The sequence below is a fragment of the Orcinus orca genome, chromosome 6 (genome assembly GCF_937001465.1).
Source record: "Orcinus orca chromosome 6, mOrcOrc1.1, whole genome shotgun sequence".
Taxonomy (NCBI): domain Eukaryota; kingdom Metazoa; phylum Chordata; class Mammalia; order Artiodactyla; family Delphinidae; genus Orcinus; species Orcinus orca.
In genome coordinates, this window is record NC_064564.1 from 93,425,242 (window position 1) to 93,450,443 (window position 25,202).

A 25,202-nucleotide genomic window follows, 5' to 3' on the forward strand; every position below is an offset into this window, starting at 1 on the left:
GAGGTCTGAGGCTGAGGCAGAGGCGGCGGTGGCTCAGCAGAGCAGCGGCCCCGGGTAGCCGTGTTGGCGTGTCCGACCTCCCTCCGTCTCCTCGCAAGGTTCTTCGACGCGGTTTTGGGTCTAGCGGACACAGCCCCTGGCCATGGACTCTCAGAAAGTAAGCGCGGGCGCTGGGCCGCCGAGGCTGGGCAGAGCTCCCCGGCCGGGTGGGCGGTGGGCGAGCGGGGCTGGCCAGGCCAGCCTGAGGCTGGGCTATGGCCGCGGAGGGCGAGGCCGCCAGGCCGCTTTGCTCTTTCCCAGGAGCAAAGCGGCGCCCGCCGGGCTGCGGGGACCGCGCCCCGTGACCCTGGACAGCTTCTGCCCTGTACTTGGTCCTGGGTCCTGGTCCCTGGCTCCTGAGGGGATAGCGGGAGCCGCCCCCAGGTTTTCATCAGTTTTTGCAACGGTCTGGGCCCTCTTTGATTCTCGCAGCCTCACGGTGAGCTAGTGAGGGTTTATCCATCCTTAGCAGAAGAGGAAGTCAAGGCACATGGGGGTCTACCGGCTGACGCCGAAGCTGGCCCCTCTCCTCGACCCAGTCTTCTCCTATCTTGGCAAAATCTGTGCCTCTTTAGGTCGGGAACCAGATCTCCTTAGTACCGCCCCCCGCCCAGCCTTGTCCACCGCCCCAGCCCTCCTCGGGACTAGTTCACTAGCACGTCTTGGTGTTTAGTGTTGGTTGAATTGAGAGAAAAGACTGACAGTTGTCAGAGCAGCGGTCCCACCCTCTGACCAGTTCAGTACTGCTGGTCAGTTACCTTAATGGTTGTTTTGGCATGTTTTATACTTTCTGAACAAGTTAAAGAAAGGGTATACAGAACTAGCCGTTTTTATTAACCAATATATATATATATTTAGAGAACATAGCCAACGTTTGAATACAATTAGAAGTGTTATTAATATTTAGTTATAATCCCTATATAAAAATCAACCACGGTGCTCTCTTTGTTAGATTATAGTAATTGAAATATAGTGCAGTATAATAAGAAGGAACACAGTGTTACTAATAATGTAGCAGGGAAAAACAAGGGCATGTCCAAGAGGCCATTCTTTTCTATTATTAGATAGAAAGTACTGGAAAAAACGTTAGAACCTTGTTTTCTATAATTTTGCCTGGATTCACTTCCTTGAGCACTGGGGGCATGAGAGAATAGTGTAGTGATGTGTTTAGCGTTAACTATTACAGTATTTAACAAAAGTCATATGATTTCATTGTATGTGTGCATCTTGAAACTCAGGTATATTCAATTTTTTAATTTTCATGACTATTAGACATTTTTTAAAAATTACATTTTGTGTGTTTTGAATTTGTAAAACATTTCAAAGCTTATTTAACTTTTTAAATAAAAGTCATGTGATATCTGAGTGGACATTAGTTCAGAGCAAACGGAAGGGCAAAGACTTGGAGTCCAGAGACTCGGGTTCCATGCTGCTATATGTAGCTTTGTGATATGGAGCAAATCACTTAACTGTGATTAATCAATTTCCTCATTTATACAGTGGAAATGAGAATATTTTACAGTTACTGTAAAAAGCAGGTAATATAATTAAGTATGAATTATGTACTTTAAAGTACAGTGCTTTAAAGTTTACAAAGAATAAGTACTAAAATACTCTGTGTGCTGTAAAACATAATTTTAAAAAGTATTTTAATGTGGCTCCTCTTATTTTGCCAGGGCATGCATTGTCTCTCATTTTAATGAGGACTTGAGTTGGAGTGAGTCCTGCAAGGTCATACCACTAGCCATGCATAAGGCTAAGATCTGAACTTGGTTTCATTCCAAATGTTGTATTTGAGTACCTACACGTACTGTGTACAGTTTTACCAGAGGTAGAGAAGAATTAGCTGTTCTTTCTTACTGGTACTAATGTATCTTAGATAAGTTAGAGAATCAACTTCTCAATATTAGAAAATATGTTGAATTTCATTGATAGTATTAAATAATATTTCTAATAAAAAACGCTTTGTTTTGTAGCTTAAAATAAGCATCATGTGTTGATGCTTATAACCAATTCAGTGCTCTGAATTTGAGCATTCTTTTCTCATGAATTACTGCAGATTCAATTATATACCTCAACTAATAATGAACTGAGCTGGTTATGTATTTCTCTTGAAATAAAACAGTAGTAGTACACCCCTGGCATGATTTTTCTTTTCTATTATAGAATGTTACAACGAAAATAATAGCAGGGATGATACCTTAGTCAGCATAAGGAAACATAGTTACTGCAAGTGGCAGAGGGTGAGAGTGGCTTGAATATATATCCATTTGTAAGGTATTTGGGATTTGGGCTTTAAATTATTAAGAGGATGGCTTCAGAGTCGTCTCCAGTCCTTCTATTTATGAACTGAATGAGGTTGGGCAGTTTGCAGTCTCCATTTCCTCATCTTTAAAGTCTCCTTACCTCAAAGGGTTATGAAGATCGTGTTAATTTTTAAAAATCACTTGGTGCCTAGCACACATAAGTACTATCGTTAGCTATTAGTAATCTCATAATCTCAACTTCAAAGTAACTTTATCCCTTTGTTGATAATTTGTATAACTATTTTTCTAATCCAGTCTAACCATTTCTTACCTTTGTCCTGAAGTTTAAAGCATGTTTTCTGTGTTTATGTCTGTAATAAGTGTTTCAAATGATGGTGCCAAAGAAGAGTTGTTAAATCCTAATTGAAAGAGGATTGGAAGTTCTGACTCATGCAATCTGACAATAGAGGTTAAGTTAACTGGAGAGTCTTACAGAAGCTTGATGGTGGCTAGTCAGCAAATGGATTAGCTTGACCAGCTGCTTTTTTGTCTGTGAAAATAACTTGGACTTGTGTTAGCAACAGATGCTCTGTTTGAGTAGAGGAAGAAAACATAATTACCTTGGGTATGTAAGGTGTACTGTTGGATACAGAAAACCACAGTATTATCTTCTAGAAATAAACAGAGGGATTTTGTTTATATCGAGTTTCTGGGACACTTGTGAACAGGATGTGTTATGGATAGGTGGCTTTATTTGATACTCAAACCTTTTGATTATGTCCTTAAGTGGTTTTAAGATAAAATCCCAAAGGTTTCTTTACCTGATAAAATGTGTATGTTCAAAGAAACCATTGAAACAAATAAGACATTTGCACCTTTCTAGAATCTTGGTGCTTAGAATTTGATAGTTTCAGTTAAATTCTTGTGCAGGAGATTATTCATATTCATAGGGGTTGCTGTTTCTAGGAAGGGTTTGTGCTGTAGGGATAATAAAGGTGGAGAGGAAAGGGGAAGGGATCCCTGAGGGAAGATGTCATCAAGAGCATACATTGTCAGTTGTTTGCTTTTCCTCCCTTTCCCCCCACATATTCTACTTTCTGCTTAGAGAGGAATAGTGACAGTCAGGCAAGGCTTGATGTGCAAGACTGAACAAACCTAGACTGAGGAGATTGAACTGAGTAGGGAGAGTTTTAAAGCACAACACGACCTGCAACCAGTAGCATGTCTAGACTTGGCTTCCTCATCCCAGTTTCTTCCTCTGCCCTGGTATTTGCTATCCTTTGCCTTCTTGTTGTACCCTAACAGTTCGGAGGCCTCCACCATATCCAGATAACCAACCGTCTCTCATGTTCCAAAATTATGCCTTTTTCTCAGTCCTGAGGAAAGGAAAGAGAAATGAAATTTGACTATTGTTCTGTATCCAGTATTGTATTAGACTGCTTTAAATTCTCACAACAGCTGTTATTCCTGTTGTAAAGATATGGAAGATGGAATTGAGAGAGGTTAAATAACTTGTTCAGAGTCACACAGCTAGCAAGTGGTAGTCTGGATTCATACCAGGTCTTTCTTCCCAGCTCAAGCTTCTTTCATTACCACCCTTCCTGCCTTGCTCCTTTGCCTTTAAATGATGGCATGATTAATGTCATTAAAACTTAAGATATTAACTTAAGACATAAACTTAAGATATATCTTAAAATATAAACTTAAGATATATCTTTATCTTCAGATATGTCTTAGATCTTAAGATAAAACTTAAGATATAAACCCCTATAAAGTAGTTTTTTTGTTGTTGTTGTTATTAAGAAACTAGTTTAGTCTAGTAAAAATCGTTGATAGAAAGTATAGAACATGATTTAGATAAAACTCTGGAATTTGGTCTCCCTTGCTGCTACAAATCATTTTTCTGTAGTACATGTATCTCCCTTCTGTCCAGCTCTCTTTCTTTTTTGAGGGAAGGTCTTTGCTTTCTAAAATAGAGGTGTGACCAGGAAAGTATAACTGGGGTTTTTATACACCCCAGCCAAGCACAACTGCAGTCATTCCCGTGGAGCGGATCAGAGTAATTTGGGATGTACAAGGTACGAGGTACCCTCTTCAAAGGACCATGCTGACATACTTGTATCACTGTGTTTAAATACAGACACCTTCATTTTTATTGAACTTGACAGTTTAAAAAAAAACTAGAAATATAGTGAAACAGACCTAACTTAAAAAAATTTTTTTAAGGACAATGGTTCTTTGCAGTGCCTGGCTGAATGTAAGCAGGATTATTCATGCAGCAAACACATATTGAATGCCATAGTGATAGATATTCCACTCCAGTGTAGGGTGGACAATACTTTGAAGTTAGTGGATTTTTTCTACAGCTTTCTTTTTCTATGTTTTATATCCTCAGTTGGCACTGCTTCCCGGCCACAAGGTTCTGATTAATATGGTCTCAGTTATTGATATTTGCTGATGATAGCTAATTATATTTTGAACTAATTTATAATAGTGTTAGCACAGCCAGCCTGTGCACTCCTGTTGCATTATAAATATAAGTAACACAAGTTTATTGTAGGAAATTAGGAAATATAGATAAATGAAAATAAAATAAAAATCACCCATAATCCTGCCACCCAGAGATAACTTCTTTTAACATTTGTATATATTACATTCCAGTCTTTTTTAATGCATATAGAAACTTAAAAAAACTATGGTATCACACTATGTATAGTGATTTATAATTTGCCTCTCACTTAATATGTAAGGATATCTTTTTCTATGTTAATATCATTCTACAACACTTTTAATGATTTAGCAGAATTCTTTAATATGGATATATATTACGTGATTTTTTTAAAAAATTTTAATTTTTTTTGGCTGCGTTGGGTCTTTGTTGCTTCACGCGCGCTTTCTCTAGTTGTGGTGAGTGGGGGCTACTCTTTGTTGCAGTGTGCGGGCTTCTCACTGCGGTGGCTTCTCTTGTTGCAGAGCACAGGCTCTAGGCACACGGGCTTCAGTAGTTGTGGCACGTGGGCCTTAGTAGTTGTGGCTCACAGGCTCTAGAGCGCAGGCTCAGTAGTTGTGGTGCACAGGCTTAGTTGCTCCACGGCATGTGGGATCTTCCTGGACCAGGGGTTGAAGCTGTGTCCCCTGCATTGGCAGGAGGATTCTTAACCACTGCGCCACCAGGGAAGCCCTACTTGATTTTTAGTTAGTATCCTTTTCTCATACTTTTATGTTGGTCCTAACCTTTTAATATTATAAATAATAGTAAGATGAAATCTTTGTCGTCAAGTCTCGGCTTATACTCTTTAATTATTTACTTAGAATAAATTAGTAGAAATGGAATTACTGAGTCATTGTGTATATGCTTTTAAATATCTTTTGATGTGTATTGCCAAGTCGCCCTTCAGAAAGGTTTTGTCAGTTTATACTGCTACTAGTGGTACCTGAGAGTACCCCCATCTCTACTTCCATTCCACCTCCCTTAATTAGATGATGAGTCCTCTGGTTTCCATGGCCGAATGTGAGCCTCTTAGACTTCATTGGATGGAACAGACAGTTCAGAGGCTGCAAAAATGGATGAGGCTTCCTCAGCCTCTGATACACTGTATTTCCTCAAATCCTAGTTGGGAAAGAACCTCTTCTTCTGCCCTGATATCTGCAACTGGGCTCAGGGTGAAAAGACAGTATTCCCTACCAGGTCTTTTACTAGATTTTTTTTCTGTGGATCACCTCAGTTGCATCTGTGTACAGAGGTAGTAATCCCAGCTGTTTCACTGTTACAGAGGGCGTAGCTTTCTACCAGTTAACTATTTATGATTATCAGATTCCTGAATTCCTCAACAATATATAATTCTCCTTTTCTAGCTCGTTGCATCACTTTTGAGCACAATACTCTTGTTATGTGTTGCCATAACTATGGTCAGCTGGTAAGATTCTGGTTGTCTAACTTACCAGCTGGATAGAGCATTCTGGATTTCTACTCATTACCTGATTCAAAGGAGAGGTCTTTGGTGTGGAGTGATACAAGTGGCATAATTCCTGGTGGCATTAGGATTTTTCACTGATCCCTTTTCTCTGGTTGCAGGAACCCTATGACTGTTTTGTACAGTCCTCTGCAGTGTATGCAGCCTAGAGTGGTGTAAGAGCACAGACTCTGGAGGCAGCTTCCTGGATTTGAATTGTGACTGCCATTTGACAGCTGTGTGATCAAAGGAAGTTTCATAACTTCTTTAACCTCTCTTTCTTCAACCATAAAATACAAAGACATATTGCTGTCTATTGTGATAATTAAAAAGATAGTCCATGTTAGAAGCTTAGTATAGTGCCTGGCACATAGAAAGTGCTTAATGAATACTAACTGAAATGACTATAGTCATAGTTTGGCCCCTTTAAATTGTAGATTGATTAGTGATATTTGCAGTGGTTCTAGATTCGTGTATCTCAACTGTCTGGAATACTAATGTAGAATTTGAATCAGAAATTTTCTCCTTGTCTGAGTAGACGCTGGTGGGAAACCCATATATCACAGTGTCTAATTATGGCCACTTGGTTATTGATGCCTTTGGATTCAGAGTAGCATATAAACACGGGTATAATGGTTTTTTGCCACTGGTTCTAAGAACAGGAAGTTTCTGCATCATAACTTCAGGCACTTATTGCACTGGATAGTTTCCAGTTAAGTAGCCCAGTTGGCAGAGTTTTTTGTTGAATGCAGAATTAAGACTCACATTTGAATTTGTCATATTCACATATATTAAGCTAAAACCAGTAGAACCATGCCATTTCAGATGGTGACCGTCATCATGTTCTCAGAGTTAATGATCATATGCCTGCGGTAAGAAGAGCTGTTACTGTTGCCCTTGTGTTTGGCAGGGTGGTACATGTTACAGCCTGTTGCTCATTCCTCGTTTTTTCCAGTCTTAAAGAAAATCTTAAGTCCTTTTGATGCTCTTAGATGTTCTGACTTTCTTTTCATGGACCTCTGATCTTTGTTTTCAGGTAGTACAGTGCTAATTGTTAAGAGCATAGACTCAGGAGTCAGAATGTCTTAATTTGAATTCTGGTTCTGCCACATACTAACTCTGAGGTCCCGGGCAAGTTACTTAACCTCTTTATACCTCAGCTTCCAAATTGGAAAACGGAGATAACCAAGTATCCTACTTCATAGGATTCTGGAGAGGATTAAACAAATTAATGTATGTAAAGAGCTTAAGATAGTGCTTGGCCCTTAAGAGTATAAAAGTGTTAGTTATTATTATTTTGCTTAGAGTCAATTGATTGTGCTTTTACTTCTTATGATTTATAGGGACTATAAGCATAACTTTAAGCTATGCTTCTTTGAAGAGGGTACCTCATGCCTTGTACATCCCAGATTACTTTGAACCATTCCATAGGAATGACTGCAGTTGTGCTTGGCTGGGGCATGTCATTCCCGCCCCCCTCCCCTTTGTTAACATAGCAGTTACCTTAGACGAATTCCATGGTCAAGTAATTGAGAGGCTTAATTTTGATAGTGTAGGTTTTCTTGAGCTCCTGGTGACTGAGGTGCATGACCAAAGGACAATGGCTGAGATTGCCTATGCATACTGCCTCTGGAGACATACATTCTACATATTTTACTGTGATCCAGCAGAATTCGTATTTGTCAAAGCATATCTTCAGACCTGTATCACCTAAAGCTTTTAGTCATGGCCACCTGAAGTCTTGCAAAATCAGTTATATTATCTAGATAAACTTCAGATGATTTATATTGCCTTTATCCATCTATGTTTATCTGTCACTTTATCCATCAGTATTTGGAGGGTAATGGGAGACTTGAGATCTGAGATGAAGTCTGAGAGACCCTGGTAGGCATTCTTTCAGGTTGATAGAGTCCCAGTTCAAAGTTGTCTTTGCCCTTCTTCACCGTCAGGCTTTGATAATAAAAGAAATGAAGCAAGTGTGCATGTGTGCGCGCGCGCGTGCGTGTGTGTATACTTAGATATATAGAATGGGCTCATTCCAAAAACAAGTTTTTGGAACTTGTTTTAACAAAAAATTGTGTATATGTTTTAGAACAGGAAGAATTGATAAATGTGAGGGTTCCCAGGTGGGAAGCAAAGCATATTAGAGAAACTCACAGCAGGCTACTGCAGCTGGAATACAGCAAGAGAGAAGTCTGGTGTGAGTTGAAACAGGTGAGGTAGGCAGGGGGAAGGAAGATCATGCAGGGTCTTACAGATTATGTAATGTCATGTTTAAGGTCATGTTAACAGCTCATGTTAAAAGATTTTCAGTTTTATCCAAGGCCTTGTGGCAAGACAATTAAGCAGGAAGAGTGATGCTAACATATTACTCTAGCTGCAATATAGAGAGCTGATTACTGGGGAGAAAGAATGGATCAGAGGCCTGTTACGTTTTGCAAGAGTATAAGTTGAGATATGATACTGACTTGTGGTAATAGTGATTACAGAGTTATTTAGGAGGTAAAATCTACAGAATTGGTGACTGCGTGTAGAATACAAATGAAAGGAAAGGATGTAATGATGGTGGCCTAGGTTTCTGGGGTTTTTTTCCTTCCAGTTTTATTGACATATATCACTATATAAGTTTAAGGTGTACAGTATAATGATTTGACTTACATACATCATGAAATGATTATCACAGTAAGATTAGTGAACATCCATCATTTCATGTAGATAAAAAAGAAAAGAAAAAGAGAAAAGTATTTTTTCTTTGACGAGAACTCAGGATTTACTCTCAACAACTTTCATATATACTAGGCAACAGCATTAATTATATATAACATATAGCAGTGTTAATTATATTTATCATGTTGTGCATTATACCCCTAGTACTTGTATCTTTCGACTACCTTCATCTACTTCTGAGTCCCGCCACCCTCTGCCTCTGGTAACCACAAATCTGATCTCTTTTTCTGTGAGTTTGTTTTTGAAGTATAATTGACCTACTGTGTTAACTCCTGTAAGAATTAACTATGCTAATCACACAACATAGTGATTTAATATTGCTGTGCATTACAAATGATCACCCCAATAAATCTAATTACTATCTGTCGCCATACAATGATATTACATTATTATTGACTATTTTTACCACACTGTACATTTTATCTCTGAGACTCATTTATTTTGTAACTGGAAGTTTTTACCTTTTAATCTCCCTCACCTACCTCACCCATCCCCCTCCCCCTCTCCCCTCTGGCAACCACCTGTTTGTTCTCTGTAACTATGACTCTTTCTGTTTTAATATGTTTGTTCATTTGTTTTGTGTTTTAGATTCCACGTATAAGTGAAATTATATGGTATTTATCTTTCACTGTCTGACATACTTCACTTAACATAATACCCTCTAGGTCTATCCATGTTGTTGCAAATGGCAAGATTTCATTCTTTTTTATGGCTAATATTCCAGTGTATATAGCTCTCATCTTCACTATCCATTCATCTATCAATGGGCACTTAGGTTGCTTTCTCATTTTGGCTATTGTGAATAATGCTGCAGTGAACATAGGAGTGCATTTATCTTTTTGAATTAGTATTTTCAGATTAGTATTTTTGTTTTCAGATAAATACCCAGAAATAGAAGTGCTGGATGGTATGGTAGTTCTATTTTCATTTTTAAGGAAACTCCCTACTGTTTTCCGTAGTGGCTGTACCAATTTACCTTCCTACCAACAGTGTACAAGGGTTGCTTTTTCTCTGCATCCTCTCAAGAGCTTGTTATTTGTTGTCTTTTTGATAATAGCCATTCTGACAGGTGTGAGGTAATATTTCATTGTGGTTTTGATTTGCATTTCCCTGATGATTAGTGATGTTGAGCATCTTTTCATGTGTCTGTTGGCCATCTGTATGTCGTCTTTGGAAAAATGTCTGTTCAGGTCCTCTGCTGATTTTTTAATTTTTTTTTTTCTGTTTTTGATTTTGAGTTGCTAGGTTTCTGGTTTTACAGCTGGTAGTGCCATTGGCAGAGATAGAACGCTAGAGGAGGGCTCAGGTTTAGTGGAGGACATTATGACATGTTGAGTTTTGAAGTGCTTTTGAGACATCCGAGTGGAGATTTCAAGTAAGCAGTTGGATTAAAATGGTCTGGAGCTCAGAGAATAGGTGCTGTACACAGCTTACATCACTTTCTTTGTACTTCCTCCTCAGCTTCTTTATCAATTACTTGTGTCTCCATTATAAAAGCTAGTGATTAAATTTGGAGGCCCTGGAGGGGTAGAGTAGGGTAGAAAACTCCGTGCATTATGGTATCTTTTAGTTCTTTTTTGCCTCTTTCTCAAAGTTTCTTATCCTGCCCTGGTATGTTGCTTGCCATATTTAGAAAATACTTAAAAAAAAGCTCTACTGGACTTGCCTCCCCTTGCATACCTCCTATATTGGGAACACAGTATCCCTGTATAGATCTCTTCCCTGGGTCTTACCACCTAGAGAAAACTTTAACCTCATGTCACATACACAGGCTAGGGTAAAGTTTCAGAACTCAGCTTATGTAGTCCTGCTTTCAAAACTTTTTTCTTGGAATACCAGAATTTCTATATGTGTTTATATTATGTCAGATTCTTGAATTATTTTTTTAAAATGATACTCCTTTCTTTTTTTTAAACATTTATTTATTTATTTGGCTGCTCTGGGTCTTAGTTGCGGCACACAGGATCTTTTAGTTGTGGCATGTGGGATCTTTTAGTTGTGGCATGTGGGATCTAGTTCCCTGACCAGGGATCGAATCCTGACCCCCTGCATTGGGAGTGCAGAATCTTACTTAGCCACTGGACCACGAGGGAAGTCCCAGATGCTTGAATTACAATAGTTGTATGTGGATAGAAGTTAAAATGTTACAATCAAGTTCCTTTACCAGAATTTCACTAATTTCAGTGGACAAAGCTTAAGCTCAAGCTGTGATTCTCCAAGAAAATTCCAGTGATTTTATATGTCATTGAAGAGTCTTAGCAAACCAAAATATTAAAACAATATGTAATTTATTGTATGGGTGTTTCATATAATGGGCAAATTGGTTAGGTTTAGAGGCAGTATTCTAAAGTGGTAAAGAGCATGGGCTTTCGAGATAGACTGAGCATAATCATTACTTTACAAGCAGTGTCACTTTGGGCAACTGATTGAATCTCCGTTTTCTCATCTATATAATATGGATGTAACCCTACCATTGGGAGGGTTAGAAGAGGATGCAGAGAGTCAGTCTATTAACCTGAAAAGCCCAATCTTAATTGAAGCTTACTGTACACAGGCCGAGGACTGGCAGAACCATTTTTACTGTTCCATTGTGTTTTTTAAAGTATATAGAGAGTCTGTCTTGGATGAATACTCGAAAGACTCTTAAGTCTTCTACCCTCCTTTTCTACATCTCTGTACTACCACTCTCGTCCCTCCAGCTGTGCCCACCCCTCCCCCAGGTACTGGCTGCATTCTGCGTTGTCTTTGTATTCAAATCTCCATGTACCTGTTTCTGGAGGGAACACCAAGAGGATAAACAGCTAACTCTTTCATAGCATAACTTCATTGTGTTATAATACTAAAATAACAACAGTGGTGAGGATGGGAAGAAACAGTATTGGTAAGTGAAGCAGAGAGCCTTAGTCTGGCCCAGGGATGATAATACCTACTTATCTCCAGGGATTGTTGGGAGAATGAAATGAGAGCTGTAATTATTTTAATTTTTTTACTATAATGCTTTATGAGCATTTATATGAAATGTCATCCCTTTATCAGATTATTTCCTGAGCTCTTTATATTTAGCCTTTTTTTTCTTTGCGGTACGTGGGCCTCTCACTGTTGTGGCCTCTCCCGTTGCGGAGCACAGGCTCCGGACGCGCAGGCCCAGTGGCCATGGCTCACGGGCCCAGCCGCTCCGCGGCATGTGGGATCTTCCCGGACCAGGGCGCAAACCCGCGTCCCCTGCATTCGCAGGCGGACTCTCAACCACTGCGCCACCAGGGAAGCCCTATATTTAGCCTTTTATCAGTTTTTGATAATATTTTGAGGAGAACCTTTATTACACAAAATCTTATAGGAAATTACTAAAATATTTATGTTTGTAGGTGCTTACGGAAATAAGGCTTGTACTTCTGGGAAAAATTATAAAGTGAAAGTACTTGCTTTTGATTTTTACTGAGAATACAAGTACCTTGTTTGGATTTTGCTTTTACTGCCCATGAAGAGTTATTAAACAACTAGACCTGTGATGTACAATATGACAGCACTTGTCACATGTGTAATAAAAAGTGAAATTAGGGGCTTTCCTGGTGGCGCAGTGGTTGAGAGTCCGCCTGCCAATGCAGGGGACACGGGTTCGTGCCCCGGTCCGGGAAGATCCCACATGCTGTGAAGCAGCTGGGCCCGTAAGCCATGGCTGCTGAGCCTGCGCGTCTGGAGCCTGTGCTCTGCAACGGGAGAGGCCACAACAGTGAGAGGCCCGCCTACCGCAAAAAAAAAAAAAAAAAAAAAAGTGAAATTAATTCAAGTTAAAATAAATTTAGTTCCTCAGTTGCTCTATCCACATTAGCTTCATGTGGCTAGTTACTACCATATAGAACAGCACATATGTAGGATATTTCCGTTATAGCAGGAAATTTTATTGGACAACACTGAAGTAGAGAGTATGAGAAAGTTAAATAATCAAGTGTTTTATTTAAATAGGAAGCATTATCAAAAAGTCTGAGGTATTTGCTACTAAAATTACCTTATTTATTATGGTTCTATAGCATCTGTAAATATTGCAATGAATGTTGTAATTTTAACTGCAAATTTATTATCTACTTTCGTATTTCTAAAATATGTTTTAATTTTTATAAATAAATGTCAAATTTTATAAATAAATGTCAAATTTTATAAATAAATGTCAAATTTCAGTGTCTCTGCTTTTATTCCTCATTTCCTGATGTTGATTAGAAGTTTCCATTTATTTTTGCAACGTTTAAGGATTTGGTTCTGTTCGTTTGCCATGGCCTTATGACCTAAAGTAACAGTCTTTATGTTAAATAATATTGATCACCTTCAGTGTGAAAGATATGGTGGTAATTAAGTTGTACACTAGGAATAAGAGGTTTGAACAATGAACAGTTTTACGTTGCTCCTGTTTATTATGTAATATACTCTTACAGAGTTTGTTTAGAGAGTTGTTGTTATAAAGTTTATAGTTCTCTTTTAATAAAATATCATAGTGTTAAAAAAATTTTTTTTATCCTAGGAAGCTCTACAAAGGATCATTTCAACTCTGGCAAATAAAAATGATGAAATTCAGAACTTTATTGATACACTAAATCAAACACTAAAAGGAGTTCAGGTATGAATCTGTTTTAAAAAAAAATTGTGTGAATATGTCACAATTAATGATTGTTGGGTCAAATCAGAAGTATAAATATACACTGTCAACTATAGATTATAAACTAATGGAGGTGAGAGCAGGGTTTTTAAATGGCAGATAAATAAAAATGCTTTATTTGCTATTCCCACATTCTCCATGGAAAGATCAAATAGTAAGGGAAAAAGAAAACTCTGGAATATTGCTAGGAATATTATAATGCTCCCTTTTCTTCCTTTCCGTTTCATGTTTGTCTTTTCTAATTCCAATTAAGAGCAAATTGTACCTTTCCAAAAGTACTGGGAAGCTAAATATTTCTTTTACTGTAAATAGTAGAAGGAAAATGTAGATGGTGAGAGGTCCACTTGCAGAACTAGATGAAATTAAGATATAAAAGTAAAAGGTAAAGTGCCCATTGAGGAGAGAGGGGAATACTTAAGGAAATGGTCCCAGGTATAGGTGGATAATCCATACTGTAAATAATCAAATGTTGATTGTGGAAGAGACCTTAAGATAAGCTGGTGATGCTTTCCCATGAATGTGCTTTAATTAATTTAAGGGTCATTTCTTTGTGAAATAAACATAGACGATTTCCAGGATACTTGTAGACAGTGAATCCTTTCCTGTGATTTTTGTTTGGTTCAGCCTAGGTAATTGCCTGGCCTGTTAAACCTTATGGTCTTGTATTTTCTTTACTTCTGAATTTGCTGTAATTGAAGTTAGTTAATTATAATCTTCACCAGTTTAACTGTCTTTCTCAAACTATTTTATTGGAAAATTTGGTGAATCCACTAATCCAGTTTCTTTAAATAAGCAAAGCTAGTGGTTCTAAAACTCTTGGTCTATGGACAAGAGAATCATCACATTTGAAATCTGTAAAAGGGTACCTTTAGATAGAGCTAGCTCACACTGTTTTTCTGATTGACAGATTATTAGGACATTACCTTAGCATCCATAAAGAAAATAGAGGGGGAATTGAACTACACCCTCGTCACTGAAGATGGGAGCATAAGCTGTAGTGGACGAGAGACCATAAGAATGTGCTGGTTGGTTATTGAGGGGAAAGAGCAGTCCAATTCCTTTTTACAGATGAAAAAATTGAGGTCCAGGAATTCAAGTGGCTTGTCCAAGGTCGCACTGTTACTGAGTTGTTAATGTGGAATTTGACTTAGGGCTTCTGCCTTCCAGACTGCACATTTCTTCCTCCACGTCATGTTCTTACTACTGTAAAGAAACTAGTAAAATGATTAACACCACTTTTGGCAAGACTCCAGTGAGATGATGTCTGGTTTTTATAAACATTTTAAGCAAAAGTTTGGATTGTAATATTACAGTAGATTTTGTGTATTAGTTTTGTAAACCAGTGCCAATTTTGCTTCTCTTAGTTGAATGATTCATCTATGTTGAAAAATGCCTTAAGATGATTTCTTCTATCTCATAATTGTTGCAAGTGTGAATATCACTTATCTAGGGATTTCACAGATATTTTGTTATTTCTTGTTGAAATAGCATCATCTTGCTTAATGAGGCAGTGAGGAACTCTTGGAGGTCAACAGACTTTATAAACACATTTTAGTTTATAAAATTTAGAAGTTTGACTACAGATTCTAGTCAGTAGATGATTTCTGAGGTTCCTTCTAGCACCGAAATTCAGTGTTTGATAAATCTCTTAGGACCCAGTAAGGAATTGCTTAGTGTTTTAATTCTGCTTATCTTATGTAAATGCAGTGTTTTAGGCAACCTGAAAGATTTAAAAATTTGTGCAAAATCAGCCCCATCCCTATAATGCCCAGACTATTTCTCAGAGTTACAGAATCAAAATCTCTGGAATATTTTATTAAAATCTGCTTCACTGATGATTCTGATACACACCAAAAGTTGAGAACCACTGGCTTAGGGTCTGCCTTAGAGCCTGAAGGTCTGGACAAAGTTGACAACCTTAAAACAAACTTTCACATTGTCCTGTGGAAACAGTCTTATAAAAGGTGAGGAGAGTATGGGCTAGTTCATAAAAGGCTACTTAACTCATAGCATTGCTGAAGTAGAACTATCAGCATTAGCAGCCAGCTTCTTGGATTTATCTGTTTTTAAAGGTGTATGTCAAATATTAGAATTTTAATTATTTTATGATATGAGGCTGATATTAGATTCATAATATGAATCTATTCTTTGGTAAGTACTATATCTTTTAGTTTTTTAATGTTTGACAGCTCTTAAGTAAAATCTTTGTTTATTAAACAGGAAAATTCTTCTAACATACTTTCAGAGTTAGATGAAGAATTTGATAGTTTATACTCCATATTGGATGAGGTAAAAGAAAGTATGATTAACAGTATCAAGCAGGAACAAGCTCGTAAATCACAGGAGTTACAGGTGAGATCGTGCAACTATTTAAATATGAATTTTAATCTGTATAATGCTTGATTTATTGAAAGCAAAAATTAGTGAATTTTTTGTATAACTGTACTGATATCTTGTAGAAGAATGATTCTTAACTTTGTTTTGGTCATAGATATCGTTTTTTAAAAATTGTGATAAAAAACCTAAGATTTACCATCTTAACCATTTTTATATGAACAGTAGTATTAACTATATTCACATTGTTGTGTAACAGATCTCTAGGACTTTTTCATCTTGCAGGACTGAAACTCTGTACTCATTGAACAACGCCCCATTTGCCCTTTGCCCCCACTGCCTGGCAACCACCATTGTATTGTCTACTCTAGATATCTCATATAAGTGGAATCATACAGTATTTGTCCCTTTGTGACTGGCTTATTTCACTCAGCATAATGTCTTCAAAGTTCATCCATCTTGTAGCATGTGTCAGGATTTCCTTCTTTTTATGGCTGAATAATAGTCCATTGCATGTATTTACCACATTTTCTTTATGTGGTATGTCCATTTATCTGTCTATGGACATTTGGGCTGCTTCTGTCTCTTGGCTGTAGTGAGTAATGCTGCAGTATACGTGGGTGTATATTGAAATTTTGATGGTGATTGCATTGAATTTGTAGATTGCTTTTGGTACTATGGTTGTTTTAACAATATTGTCTTCCAATCCATGACCATAGGATGTCTTTCCATTTATCTGTGTCTTTAATTTCTTTCAGCAGTGTTATGTAGTGTTCAGTGAATAGGTCTTTTGCCTCCTTGCTTAAATTTACTGCAAAGTATTTCATTCTTTTTGTTGTTGTTGTTGTTGCGGTACGCGGGCCTCTCACTGTTGTGGCCTCTCCCGTTGCGGAGCACAGGCTCCAGACGCGCAGGCTCAGCAGCCATGGCTCACGGGCCCAGCCGCTCCACGGCACGTGGGATCTTCCCGGACCGGGGCATGAACCCGTGTCCCCTGCATCGGCAGGCAGACTCTCAACCACTGCGCCACCAGGGAAGCCCCTAGTTATTCTGTTTTTTGCTACTGTAAGTAGCTCCATGTTGTACAAGTATTTTGTATTTTTGTGGACATCTCTGATGATTTCATCAAGATTAAACAACATTTTTCGTGTTCTTTATACTGCCATATTGTCTCCCAAAATGGTTGTATTCCTTTACCCTCCATGAACAAGATGCAAAAACGATCTTTTCACTGCTGGGTAAGGATATATATATATATTTTTAATTTCTACCAACTAAATGGAGGGAGGAAAGCATGTTATTATTTGAAGTTCCTTCGTTATTAGGTTGAATATTTTAACATGCTTCTTGATATTTTTGCCATTCATGAATTATCTTTTATGTTCTTTCCCTTTTTTGGTATTGGTATGCTTGACTTGTTGATTTTATTTATTTATTTTTTCCAAATTTTGAATTTTATTTTATTTTTTATACAGCAGATTCTTATTAGTTATCTATTTTATATATATTAGTGTATATATGTCAATCCCAATCTCCCAGTTCATCCCATCACCACCACCACCACTACCCCCCACTTTCCCCCCTTGGTTGTCCATGTGTTTGTTCTCTACATCTGTGTCTTGCACACCAGTTCATCTGTACCATTTTTCTAGATTCCACATATATGCGTTAATAGATGATATTTGTTTTTCTCTTTCTGACTTACTTCACTCTGTATGACAGTCTCTAGGTCCATCCACGTCTCTACAAATGACCCAATTTCGTTCCTTTTTATGGCTAATATTCCACTGTATATATGTACCACATCTTCTTTATCCATTCGTCTGTAGATGAACACTTAGGTTGCTTCCACGACCTGGCTATTGTAAATAGTGCTGCAGTGAGCATTGGGGTGCATGTGTCTTTTTGAATTATGGTTTTCTCTGGGTACATGCCCAGTAGTGGGATTGCTGGGTCATATGGTAATTCTATTTTTAGCTTTTTAACGACCCTCTATACTGTTCTCCATAGTGGCTGTATCAATTTACATTCCCACCAACAGTGCAACAGGGTTCCCTTTTCTCCACACCCTCTCCAGCATTTGTTGTTTGTAGATTTTCTGATGATGCCCATTCTAACTGGTGTGAGGTGATACCTCATTGTAGTTTTGATTTGCATTTCTCTAATAATTAGTGATGTTGAGCAGCTTTGCATGTGCCTCTTGGCCATCTGTATGTCTTCTTTGGAGAAATGTCTACTTAGGTCTTCTGCCCATTTTTTGATTGGGTTTGTTTTTTTAATATTGAGCTGCATGAGCTGTTTATATATATTTTGGAGATTAATCCTTTGTCGGTTGATTCATTTGCAAATATTTTCTCCCATTCTGAGGGTTGTCTTTTCATCGTGTTTCTAGTTTCCTTTGCTATGCAAAAGCTTTTAAGTTTCATTAGGTCCCTAAATGGGATTGTTTTCTTAATTTCCTTTTTGGATTGTTCATTGTTCATACATATAAATGCAACAGATTTTTGTGTGCTGATTTTGGTCACAGATGTCTTTGAGAATCTGAAAGCTATGGAAGAATACAAATGTTCTCTTTTAATTACAAACATGCTGTACACACACAATTTCCCAGTATTAAATACCCTTTCAAGTCTGTCCATTCTTCCCAGGTTGAGATTTGTTGTTTATATTTAGGAGGTGGGAGTTGTACTGCAGTTGAACAACGTGGGTTTGAACTGTGAGGGTCCGCTTATACACTGATATTTTTCAGTAGTAAACACTACAGTACCATACGGTCTGTGGTTGGTTGAATCGTGGATGCAGAAGAACCACAGATATGGAGGGTCAACTCTAAGTTATATATGGATTAACCCCCCCGTTGTTCAAGAGCCAACTGTACTTAAATCATTTAAAGGTAATTAGTTTAGTCATAAAGTATCCATAAATTTCAATAAATAAGAAATTCATTCATTTAAAAAAGCAAGATTGGAGAATAAAGGAAAACTCAGCATCTTCTGAAGATCTCACCCATGGCTCATCCTGTGGAGATTTCTGTTCTGTCTTGGGCCCAAATCCTTCTTCATAGCACCAGTTTGGAATACCCTTTAAGCGTTCAGTTGCTTAATCTCTAACCTTCCCTTCTCCCTCCCCATACTTTTTCTCTGTCAGAGCAGCTCTAATTATCTTCATTGTATTCACCAGACACCATTTCTGTCAGCCTGGCCTATACCACATATTAAATTTGCTACCAAAATGGCCATGAGTCATATTTTTTCTCCTACATTTTCCTCTTCCCATCAAGTGACAAATCTCATGCATATTGAATGTACATTATCAATTTTTATCTGCCACCTTTAACCATCCCTGAAGTGAGTGATGCTCCAGTGCTGCTGCTATTATTTTTCTTCTCTCTTACCTGGAAGTTTCAGATACCTGGTTGGTGCCTTGTTTTGTTGGCATCTTCTTTCTGCTTAACTGTGCATGCAGTTTATTTTTCTGGCATTGTTAATAGGGAAGCTAGGAGCAGCCAATAGACACAGTTTTAAAAACTTGCAATTGGGGAGTTCCCTAGTGGCTTAGTGGTTAGTATTCCAGGCTTTCACTGCCATGGCCTGGGTTCAATCCCTGGTCGGGGCATTGAGATCCTGCAAGCCATGCTGCGTGGCCAAAAAATAAAACAAAACAAAACAAAAAACCTTGCAATTAGCTAAATAAAATTGAACTGTTAATACCCTTCATTAGTGTAGAAATTTTTCCAAGGAGGAAAAATACTTTCTCCTTGTCCCATATTATTCACCTATCTTATTATATTGCTAGGTTTTAAATAATGGCAGTTGACTAGCTTCTCTTAGGTCCTTTTCTCTACTTTTCCCTTTCTTCCTCTCCTCAAAATTCACATACACTGGAAACAAAGCTCATATGATAATAGCTTTAGAAATGCATTATTAGACATTGAAGTCATAATTATCATTGGATTTTTAAAAATTATTTTATCATCTTCATTATGTCCTGTTATGCTTATACTAAAGATAGAGTCACAAAAGAATTTGAAAAACCTTGGAATGTTCCACCTCTTTAATGTTCAAAATTCATATTTGAGAAGCTACTTTAATAATTTATGGGGAAGTCAGTGATAATATTTGATTGCCAGTATCAAGATTTTATGCACTCATTCAGTAAAATTTGAGTTACGGCTATGCTGGATTTAGAGTTAGTAGTAGTGAGCAAAACAGTTTCTGCCCTTATGCATTTCACATTCTCATGGAGGGTAATTTGCAAGAAATGCAAGAGAAAGGAAAATCAAATCCTTTTGCCAAAGAGATTAGAATTTATAAGAATAAGCAAAAATGTCTGTAAGATATAACCGATTTAAGAATAATGTTAATGTAAACACTGTACAGCTGTATGTAATGCAGAGTAATCATGAAGGGAATTGAGTTCAGGAACAATTAGAAACCGATTTGAAGCACTTTGAGGGAGGGAAAAGCTTACTTAATAAAGGGAAGAGAGGGTATTCCAGGTAAGAGGCAGTTCAGTTGTTAAGATAATCAAAGATTAAAAGTCTAGAAGAGTCTTAGAATCATCTTTAAGTCAAGTCACTGCTGATTTGGAGGAGAGATCTAATATTCATGTCATGGCATGTGGATTTTGATATTTAGGTGTGCTGTCCTTAAGTCAAGATGTTTGAGATTTTTCAGAATTAGGTAATCTTTATCCATTGTGGATTTTTGGTTTAAAATATGTCCTTAGACTTCTAGAAGAAGTGTGACATTTTCATATCAGAACTTACTTTCTGGCAGCCCTATACAGAGCTAGGTATATGTGTGTACACGTAAAATCTATAGTGCTCATCTTACAACAGGCTCCATTTATTGCTCTTGTAAACTATTGAATGTATATTTCTAGTTATTGGCTAAATTTCCAGGAGTGAATAATTGGGTCATATAAATTTATTTAACCTTTTTTTCTCATGGAGTCTTAGATGAACTTTGTCCACTTTGGGTTTTGTGACTCTTAATTAAAATGATAATGAACATAATTATTATTTTTGCAACTGATCTGATTCGTGGAAGTCTTCCATGCAAACTGCATTTGGGCTCTTTTTAAATGAGATGATGTTACTCTCATTTTTTGATCAAGTATTCTATCAAATTCATCATTAGCTGTTGAATATTGATAGGGGATTCAAAATGTTGCAGAAAATGAGAGAAACAGAGTTCTAAATACTCTTTGGAAGTGGTGACTGCAGAGATGTTAGCACCATCTTTTCTTATCATCACTACAGATCTTCATTTTTTATAGTGATTCCATTTTTTCCATCCTTTTATTATCCTCAGTACTTGATTCTTAGTACTTGACTTTTCTTCTCAGTGGCACAAAAACTTTCACAGTTTTTTTAATGTATTTTTAAAAATAAATTTATTTATTTATATTTATTTTTGGCTACACTGTGTCTTCGTTGCTGTGCGTGGGCTTTCTCTAGTTGAGGTGAGCAGGGGCTACTCTTCGTTGCAGTGCGTGGGTTTCTCATTGTGGTGTCTTCTCTTGTTACGGAGCACAGGCTCTAGGCACGTGGGCTTCAGTAGTTGCAGCACACAGGCTTAGTAGTTGTGGCTCACGGGCTCTAGAGTGCAGGCTCAGTAGTTGTGGCTCACGGGCTTAGTTGCTCCATGGCATGTGGAATCTTCCTGGACCAGGGCTCGAACCCGTGTCCCATGCATTGGCAGGCGGATTCTTAACCACTGCGCCACCAGGGAAGCCCCTTTCACAGTATTTTAATAGAAATGGTGATCTAGGGGAGAGCACGGGATATTGAGGGGACAGTAGGTTGTAAAATAAGACTCTAAGTTATTGAGATGTAAGCTTAGTGAACATAACTTCATTCTTCAGGATGTTCTTGTGTTATGGTTCAAAGGAAAACCTACGGTGGTCTCAAACCATAACGCTTTCTTGGGGTAGTTTAAAAACCAAGTATTAAAAAGAATCACAACTTGGCTACTGATGCCATTTCTTTCTTTATTTGGAGTTAATAGAGCATCTCTGTTCTTTCTTTGGGTTCACAAACTCAATAGCATGTTGTTTTTATTAAGGTATTTTAATAATTCCTCTGAATAACTAAGTGCTCTTTAAGTTGTAATCCTTTGTTCTCTCTTTTTTTTTGCTTTTCCTCTTGACTTGAAAGCAAATTTACAGCATTTTCTTAGAATAAGATATATTTTTTTCCAACTTTGACTTCAGATTTTTTTTTTTTACTTTAGTAGTTCCTTGAGATATATTCTTTATTCTTCTTGGTATTTTTTTTTACGGTACGTGGGCCTCTCACTGTTGTGGCTTCTCCCGCTGCGGAGCACGGGCTCCGGACGTACAGGCTCAGCGGCCATGGCTCACAGGCCCAGCCGCTCCATGGCATGTGGGATCTTCCCGGACCGGGGCATGAACCCGTGTCCCCTGCATCGGCAGGTGGACTCTCAACCACTGCACCACCAGGGAAGCCCTCTTCTTGGTATTTTTTACTTTTATACTACATTGACTTACTCTGCCCTAGTGATCCTGTATGGACCATTTATACCTACCATCTTATTCTCAGTGATTTTGCTTTTATAAAGCTCTATTTCAAATGCTGGTTTGTTAATTCTTTGAAACTCATAAGACGCTTACTCATAGGAAGAGCAGTATTTTTATGAAATTGTAGTTAGGTTCTTAGAATGACACATGAAAACCAATTCTAATCCAAACTATGACTGAACTATTCTACTTTTCCAAAGTAAAACAGGGCACATCAGAAACCAATAAAACCAAATGTAGTTTATCTTTAGTTTGTATTGGAAGGGAAAATTAAGTAGATTTGAATATGGAATAGATATTAATAAATATTCTGAAGAAGAATCTTGGATACATTTAAAAGCTTAGAAATGGGTCAGTTTCTTTGTTTAAAGGTATCACTAACAGTATTTTCACATAACTGGGCTTAGTTTTAAATCTACAAATGATAATGTGAGAGAAGCGGGGAGGGGAGGGGAGAGAAAGAACTGAATAGGAAAGATTGTGTTAGGTGAAATTAACACATTACTATAACAGAGCGTATCACTGTAACAGTTACCATTTTTTGTTCCTGTTTGATTTTTTTGAAATCTAGGCACTTCCTATGTTATCCAGTTTTGGAAACTGTAAATTAGCATTTATAGGAGTATGTATTACTTGAGTAATGTGATAAGTGGAGTACTAAGATTGTGCTCAACTGAATGTACCTGTAACTTGATTCATGAACTTTAGCTTAATTACATATCATCAAGAAATTTTGTCTTCATTATAGAGGATGTTGCCTGCAGATGGATTATTTTGATATTTTACTTTAAATTTTCTGACTACCTGATTGAGAAGAATCTTTAAATAAATTTGACCCCAACCATTTATAATTGCTTTGTTTTCTTTTTTGTTTTTAAATGATGAGTATATCTTTATCTGTATGCAATTAAGCTGTTCTGGACAAATTATGGACAGTTTAAGATAATTAAAATTTGTTATATATATGACTAGTGATTACCTTGCTTCAGTACCTCTCTAAAATGTTTGTTCAATTATTGCTATTAAGATTGTAACGCTCATTGTAACAGTATATATTTAAGATTCTGATGACAATAGGAAATTCTATTTTAATGATTTTTTGTTATTATTATTTTTAGAGTCAGCTTAGTCAATGTAATAATGCCCTGGAGAACTCGGAAGAACTACTAGAATTTGCAACAAGGTCATTAGATATAAAGGAACCTGAAGAATTTTCAAAGGTACCAAAAAACCAACCAAAAAAATGAGACTAATCCACTTAAAAAGGAAAGTTTTGTTTAAAAGAAAGTGGTGTTTTCCCATTTGATTTTGGATTCATTCAGTCATTTCTGATACTAGAAAAGGCTTGGCAGTTCTTGTTAAGTAAAATGCTAGCTGTTCATTTATTCCAAAGCATATACTTTGTGTGTCATTGGGGTCACGAACAAATTAATTATTTGTTTAATGCTCAATTCAGATGAATGACGTTACTCTTTTTTTCAGTTACTTCCCCCTTGGTCATTTATTTTAAAGGTACTTGTATACTTTAGCTGAGTCATACCTTTGTTATAAACATTTTATAACTAAGGAAAGAAGATTGATATTGCTATTAACATTCATAAAAATCTAAGTTGGTGTACCTTTCAATGAGCTGATTGGGAAAACATCATGACTTGATGCATATGAAAGCATTGTGAAACTTACTAAATTTGTTATTAAATGTCCCAGTGTTCAGCTTAAGTAATTGTTTGAATGCTTCATTAAAATATGAAAATGTAGGTCCCTAAGGGGTATATTTGGTGTGAAGATACAAATAGTAGAGCAAGAAGACTGCTAATGTTTTAACCTAGATCCTGGTGTTTAAGAGATACTGAATTCTAGATTCTTATTCTTATTTTAAGTAGAGTCATTTTTAAATGATTACCAATTTATCAAATCATTTGATATAGAATAAGTATGTAGACTATATAGAAAATGGCATGAAAGAGTATGAAATAAAGCTATATAATTAGTAAAATATATACTGTGAAGTAGTCTTATCAAGATAAGATATTTGAGTTTGATATTTTCTTGGTCTTTGTGGACTGTGTAGTGAGCTGCTTGAAAGGTAGCTTTATAATCCATGTGTGCCCACCAGTGATTTCATTTTATGATTTTTCTATGAACTTGAGGGTAGAAGAAACTTCCTTGAGAAGATAACATTTGCTGACTTAAATCCCTGCATCTTGAACATGAACTTTAAAAATTAATTCCTTTTGACTAAATGAATGGAAATTTCTTTTGCTGTAAACGAGTTAACCAATTAATTCTTGAATTTGGATGTCGGTTGTAAGAAAATTCATCTTTGCACTTTGTAGGACTTACTATATAAAGGAATTATGAGGGAATAGTATCATACTTTAAATTATTCTAAAAGTATAGATATGTCACCTATTCAGAGGGCATTTATGTGATAACCTCAAATATCTGGAACATAGCAAAAAAAAACCATGCAGAAAGCAAAAGATGTCTGAGTCAGCAGAATCAGTGTCGCACAGTTCGTGAGTGGCAGTTAATATCTTCTGTTCATGATAGTGTCTCAGAATCTGTTGACTATTAATATGTACATGGTACTACTAAGTTTTTAGGTTTTTTTCCTTTTTGTTTCCTGGTTGTCAACAGATTCCCCTTCTAGTGGAGTAGGGCAGCTGTTAATGACAGGCATAATCATAGCAGCAAGAATTAACAGCTGAG

The 25,202-nt window shown here is 37.1% G+C and overlaps 1 protein-coding gene across 4 annotated transcripts in view; it reads left to right on the forward strand.

The window, feature by feature from the left end:
* The window catches only part of FSD1L (fibronectin type III and SPRY domain containing 1 like), a 70,466-nt gene continuing 45,264 nt past the window's right edge, over nucleotides 1–25,202 (forward strand). For 2 of the 4 annotated variants that reach the window (XM_033431235.2, XM_033431232.2), the window contains exons 1-4: nucleotides 2–157; nucleotides 13,479–13,574; nucleotides 15,834–15,965; nucleotides 23,609–23,710. In XM_033431235.2, the coding sequence (XP_033287126.1) occupies nucleotides 143–157; nucleotides 13,479–13,574; nucleotides 15,834–15,965; nucleotides 23,609–23,710 (345 nt within the window). In that variant the 5' untranslated portion in view covers nucleotides 2–142. Of the gene's footprint in view, nucleotides 158–13,478; nucleotides 13,575–15,833; nucleotides 15,966–23,608; nucleotides 23,711–25,202 lie in introns of all 4 variants that reach the window. The other 2 variants (XM_049710970.1, XM_004271506.3) reach the window with 2 other exon arrangements.